Source organism: Citrus clementina, unplaced genomic scaffold (genome assembly GCF_000493195.1).
Source record: "Citrus clementina cultivar Clemenules unplaced genomic scaffold, Citrus_clementina_v1.0 scaffold_9, whole genome shotgun sequence".
NCBI lineage: Eukaryota > Viridiplantae > Streptophyta > Magnoliopsida > Sapindales > Rutaceae > Citrus > Citrus x clementina.
In genome coordinates this window covers 24,455,655-24,462,494 of record NW_006261964.1, presented here as the reverse complement: position 1 = coordinate 24,462,494, position 6,840 = coordinate 24,455,655, and the positions used below count along the sequence as shown (strand labels likewise).

At 35.2% G+C, this 6,840-nt stretch overlaps 1 protein-coding gene across 1 annotated transcript; it reads right to left on the bottom strand.

Moving 5' to 3' along the window:
- Nucleotides 1-2,811: 2,811 nt before the first annotated feature.
- Nucleotides 2,812-3,948, bottom strand: LOC112100068 (disease resistance protein TAO1-like). The gene has a single exon (XM_024187743.1). It carries the CDS (start codon nt 3,946-3,948, stop codon nt 2,812-2,814), a length of 1,137 nt encoding a protein of 378 aa, XP_024043511.1.
- Between the last annotated feature and the right edge of the window lie 2,892 nt (nt 3,949-6,840).

Here is a 6,840-nt window from a genome sequence, read left to right as displayed (position 1 = left end):
ACAATCTTCGACAATGGACGAGGACTTTGCTACTAGTTGCTGTAAGCTTTTCTGTTCTTGCATACTAGCTTGCTGCTCTTTCTTCGGATTATGTTTGGCAATCTGGTTTAGTCTCCATATCTTTATTGGAAAAGAATACTCTGGCGGACCTTTAATGTTCAGAGTTGATTCATTGAGTGTACATCCATTCAAGTTGAACATCTCGAATAATTCTAGTCGTATAACAGCCAATTGGAGCGTTATATTCTCTGTTGGAAATCCTGAGAGTTGCAGGCGCCTGTATGGGTGTTATGTTCAGTCCCTGGCTATGGGAGATGTTAACGTTTCACTTTCGTACATGGAGCAAAATATATCCTCCATGGTTACTTTATATCCTAAGTATTTTGAGCACGAGCACACGACGCTGATTAATGCGACTGTTGATGTTGCCTCGGCGAGCATCAATTCCTCTGTTGCGGATGCCATTGTTGAAGAATGGACGTCAATCGGAGCTGTGAACTTTACGATCGAAGTTGACGCAATTGCGGAGACTGCAGACACCAGATATCGTCTCAAAGCCTCGTGTGAGAAAATAAAGGTTGATTTTTCACCAAACACGACGGCAGGGACGATGTTGGGTGGTTCAAGAAGATGCAATGCTCGTCTCAAAAAATTGGGTTCCATTGACTAGACAGGACTGTGAGATGTCATTTTATTTTTTTTCCTCTAGGCTGATTAATAATGAAAGAGAGAGTGTGACGTATTAATTCAACCTTGTGTTGTTAATAAATTTATTGCATCTTTTCATTAATTCAACCTATGTGACAATTGCCCCAGGCATTTAGCCGAGTGATTTTTATTTTTCAAGCTAATTGCTGCTCTTCTGAGTTCGAATCGTGAGCTGAAAATTAAAATTGATTTAAACTTTATCCATCCTTTATTAGATAAAAGAAATAAATAGATAAATAAAACCTGCGTGACTGTAGAAGTGAATAAGATGAAAAGTAAATAGCTGCATAAACTGCTCAGCTGCTTTGAATATTATGCCAAGATTGCGCAAATGTGATAGTTAATTTTGACTCGGATGAAGTACACAAGGGACTTTAACATAGACTCAATAACCTGGGGAATTTTTAGCAATAAAAAAAAAAAAAAAAGGTGGGGAACTAAGGTTCATTTACCGTTCTTTCTGCTTGAACCTTAACCAAGAAATTAGTAACAAAAATAGCTTTCAGAAACCCTTTAATCTCTGAAATAACTGTGATGTAACCTAACAGAATGATTAGAATTTTCTAACTACATATATTAATCGACCAATCAAATTATCTGTACGTCATAAATATGTTAATATACACACACATATAGTGGGTTGAGCTGAAACGGTGCCGTTTCAAAATTCAAATTGCCTTCCAAGTTCCAAGATTCTAGTATTTAAAAGTTTAAGTATCTTATATTTTGATATAATACATTAATACAATATTAATAAATTAATAAAAATGGATAATTTAATGTACCAGCATCTCTCTAATTAGTTCAATCTTGGGTAAAAGCATACTAGACACCGACATTACATCAGAACACGGCAGTAGCTAATTGTTCTTAAAATAATCTACAAATTGTAAAGAACCTCAAAATGCAGTCAATCAATGCAGATTGTAGACAGTAAATAATGCAGTCCATGGGATAAAGTTCTTAATTAAACTCGATAGAAGAAAATGAAGAACATGTACTCATTGAATGGTAATATGATGATGTGGTAGTATAATAAATTTTCCTCCTAAAATACATAGAAATTCCAGGTTCTATTATAGTAAATATTCTTTCAATTAGTCATTTTATACAGAGAAAGAAGCATTGCAAAAAAAATAAACTTTCTTCTTCAAGGCCAAAATGCAATATCTAATTAGTGTGCCAACTTCTACTGATTAATATGCAACCATTCAAAAATGAATAGATAAAATCAAGAAGCCTATTTGCTTTTTCTTTTTCTTTTTTTTTTCCTTGGGAAAATATAAGGCATCAATCACAAAGCACAAGATGCAAACAACATCATTCCATTACAAAACACATCAATATCCTTCAAAAAAATCAGCAGATTGTGTAGATCTAAAAACTGCAGTCAATGCAAATTATATTACTGACTACTGAGGGAGGAGAAAGAAACCGAGCATAAACACGAATTGTGCGCTATGAGAATTTGAGAAATTCTGGAACATCATTGTTATTAAAAACATACGATTAAGGTTATTAGTAATGATCACACCGGCACACATATATACATCACTCAACGTACTTATCATCAATAATTTTAAACACAACAATAAAACCGTTGAACCTCTGTTCTGAACAATGTTGCAGTAATAATTTCACTGTCTCTGCAGCTTGGCTGAGCCTCTCCGAAGAAAGCTGAAATATTTGGGGAAAAAGAAGAGAAAAGAAAAGAAGAGAAAATAGAGGACAAATTGTTAGATATTTCGGCGCGAGTTAAAATATTAACAAAGATTGAAATTTCAGAAGCTCTCCTTTTATGTGAATAAGGTTCCATATGAAGATAACTGCGTAATTAAGAAAATATCTCATTATAATTTCCTTTTTCAAAAATCCTGAACCGTTTGGATTTTGAAACATGTATAACCCCAAGTACGGTTTTGTTTCCAAATAATATGTTTGAGTTTGTATTAACAAACTAATCATATATTAGAAATTATTTAGTACAAATTTGAACTAACTAACTAAACATTCAATGAGTTTTTGTTTAGTAAACATAACAGAACAGTAAACTATAAACGGTATAGCTGAATGAGAAATTAAAAATTACAAAGCAATCCATACCTAATTATCACTTGATTTAGTCATCTCGTCATCAAGCATAATCCGAGGGATACGTGCAATCTTGGACCAATCTTCACCTGTTAGCGGTTTGCATCTTTCCCAGAGCGCAGGGCATTCTTTAATGGACAATGTTTTCAAAGTAGTGAGGTGATGTATATCCTCCGGCAACGATGACAATTTTCGACAAGCAGAAATGAGAAGAGTTTCAAGAGCTTCGAGATCTTTCAGAGACCCTTGTAGTGCCATGAAGTTGGGACAATCCTCAATACCCAAGAACTGTAAAGTTTTAGTAGAACCTTGAAGAAGCCATTGAGGCAAATCCAATAACTGTTTTAGTCCCGAAACGAAAAGCTTCTGGAGGTGAGTCCTTGTATTATCACGATCATGATGACTTCCTTCCCCTTCCATTTCTATGTTCAGATTAAGATTAAGGCTTTTACAGTCAATCAAAATCAGAGTCTCTGATGAGCTGAGGCACTTCACTGCTGATGGCAATGAGATTAGACTAGGACAATCAACTAAAATTAATGATCGAAGGCCACTTAGTTGACCTATATGCTCGAACAAATATTCTAAATTCCAGCAATGAGAAATTATCAAACTGCGAAGAGAACTCAAGCACGCTATTCCACTCTCTTGCAAAGACTTCTGTTTTGTGGTTACCACAAACATTCTAAGACTAACAAGGTACCTTATATCCTTAGGCAACTCTTCTAACTTCAAACATCCGCGAAGTATAAGTGTTTGTAAACTCTGTAGCTCACAAATGGAGTTTGGAAGTTTCTTGATTTGACAATATCTTGATAGATCAAGATATCTCATGTGCTTCAAATTACCTATCTCTCTTGGCAAAACCTCAATAGTCGAGTCATTTAAATCTAACACTCTCAGGAACTGCGACTTTGAGATGCATGACGTGAAAAATGATTCGCTTGTATTCTCATCATTAATTGAAAACAAAATGGTTCTTACACGACGTAAATCAGATAAAAGGCTTGAAAAATCATTTCTTGATGCACTAGCACTAACAAATGACAAATGACGGACTCTTTTGGGAATAGATTGACAATCAGAGTTCAGCATTAGGAATTCACCTTTGGCCACTAGCAGTGCAAGATCATGGATGAGGTTGTGCATTTTGAAAGTGAATAACTCAAATCCTTCAAGCATCTGATCATTAGTAAAATCTTTTATGAAGCCAGAAAGTAGTTATATTCTGTTAACATGAATGAGGTGGCATGCTGAGCTGGCATGAGTTCTTTTGGCTGTTAAAACTGTTAGTTAAGAATAACAGTTGACGTTTCTCTTTCATAGCTGAGGTGTTATAAAAGGGCAGCAAAAGGATATTCTTCAAAACGAACGTGTGAGAGATTCTTTGAGTAAGATATAGAGCTTATATGATGAGTTAATATCTCTGTAATCTCATAACCTGTTGTCATCCATTTTCATTCTAATAAAAGCTTAGAGCAGTATTGTTTTATCTGTGGATGTAGGCTTTTTGTGGCCGAACCACGTTACATCTTCTTGCCATTATCTTTCTTGTTCTTGGTGATTGTGGTTTCATAAATTGATCTTAAGGTTAGATTCTTTTATTGATTGCATGATTTGATTCTCTTGAAAAAAAGCTTGAAGCATTCGGCAAGGTCCTAACAAATTGGTATCAGAGCCAGAAGGACACTCTGTTCTTGATCTGGCATAATGGGTAGCACAAGATTCGATCTTGAAAAATTTAATGGTGAGAATGACTTCTACCTGTGGAGTCTTAAGATGAGAGCCATTCTGATTCAACAGGGCTTGGATAGTGCCCTTGATGATGAAGAAGAATCAAAGTCCAAAAGGGAAAAGGAAGAAGGATCTTCAAGTTTTAGTGGAGACTCAAGAACAATAAACAACAAAGCTCACAGCACTATCATTCTACACTTGTCTGATGAAGTGCTGAGAGAAGTAGCCAAAGAGAGGACAGCCTCTGGTTTATAGGCTAAACTGGAAGAACTCTTCTTGAAGAAATCTTTGGCTAAAAGATTATACATGAAGAGGAAGCTCTACACGTTTTGAATGAAGGAAGGGACAGCCATGAAAGACCACCTTGATGAGTTCAATAAATTGATACTCGATCTTGAAAACGTTAATGTCATGCTTGAAGATGAAGATAGAGCTCCTATTTTGTTGAGCTCTTTGCCTGACTCCTATGAACATTTCGTGGATACCTTGCTCTATGGAAGACAGACTCTCACATTGAAGGATGTCAAGAATGATCTTGAATCCAAAGACTTAAAGAAAAGATCAGATTTCAAGGATCAAGCTACAAGAGATGCACGTGAACATTAATTATAGAAGAACATAAACAATCTCAATTAAATAAATTGAATGATAGAATTTAAATTTAATTGCATAGCATGTTTAGGGTTTTGAATTCACCCTCAACCAAATAAAAATTTAGCCTAACATAATTGAATTGGGAATAAGAGAATTGACAAAACCAATCATGGAGATTAATTCAAGCGGCTGCCCTTTTCTTCAATTCCTTTTCGGTTTCTCCCTTGCTTTTCCTTCTTCCGGCTGCTAGTTCCTCAAATCCTCTTGGCTGCCGAATTGGATCTGCCCTCTTTTATATTGTCCATCCAGCGGCTGTTGGCTTTTTTTTTTTCTTCTCCTTGCATCTGCCCTCTTTTATATTGTGCCTTAAATCCTCACATGAAAAGGATTAAAGACAAAAGTCAAGCCGCTACTTTTCTTTGGATTCACGTGCAAGCCCATTTTCCTTTTTTTGTTTCACTTTGCTTTCCATAATTCAATGCCATGCACGTGACTTATTTAATTAATAAGCCAATAACAATTTGGCCAAAGCCCATCACAAGAATGTGTTTGCCTTATTAATTAAATTATTTCCAATGCTAATTCTTCTCATCTTCACGTATGAACTTCAATTAGGCCTTGGCTGCTTTGATTTTCTTCCATTTTAACTCCCATTACTTTCCTTAAATTTCTAATTAGTTTCTTCCTTAAGCTCTCCTTACTTGAATATTCTGATTTAATTCCTCTTTATTCCCAAAATGCACCTAAAATAACAAAATATAAAAATTAACATAATAAAATATAATTTACTAAATTAAAAATTAACTAAAATAACTAGAATATTTAAGACCAAAACAAGAAAAAGATAGAGAAATTAATAGCAAAATATATGGAAAATATGCACTTATCAAGTACTGTTTCATCCGTGGATGTAGGCTTTTTGTGGCCAAACCACGTTACATCTTCTTGCCATTATCTTTCTTATTCTTGGTGATTGTAGTTTCATAGATTGATCTTAAGGTTATATTCTTTTATTGATTGCATGCTTTGATTCTCTTGCAAAGAAGCTTGAAGCATTCGGCAAGGTCCTAACATCTTTGAAGAAAGATCTTGACAGTAATTCCTTCAAGTATTGCATACCAATATTTTCTGGTTCTTCATTCTCATTGGGGGATTGAAGAAGACCATGTGCCATCCAAAATTGAATAAAAAAAATACTTGTAAATTCATAATCCCTGGGAAAGATAGAACAGTAAGCAAAACATTGTCTCAGGTGAGGCGATAATTGATCGTAGCTTAACCGCAGAGCTGGTAAAATGTCATTTGCCGTTTGCTTTAACTTCCATATGTCATTATCCCTCACATACTCCCAATAATGTTCATCTGTTGTGCCATATAATAGACTTCCTAGTGTTCTCACTGCCAGAGGATTTCCTCTACATTTTTCCACAATTTTTTCCCCGATTTTTATGAGGTTTGGATGTTTCTTTTGCCTTTCTCCAAATGCATATTTCATAAACAAGGACAAGCAGTCCTTGTATGGCAGCTCTTGTAAGTTGTAATCAGTAATACCTCTTGTCGTGCCCATTATTGAAGGAACCTTGTTGCTACGTGTGGTTACCAGAATTTTGCTTCCCTTAGCACCTCCCCACAATAAACTTTTCAATTCATCCCATACTTTGGGATCTTCGTTTCATACATCATCCATAACAAGCAGTATTTCTTACCATTCAA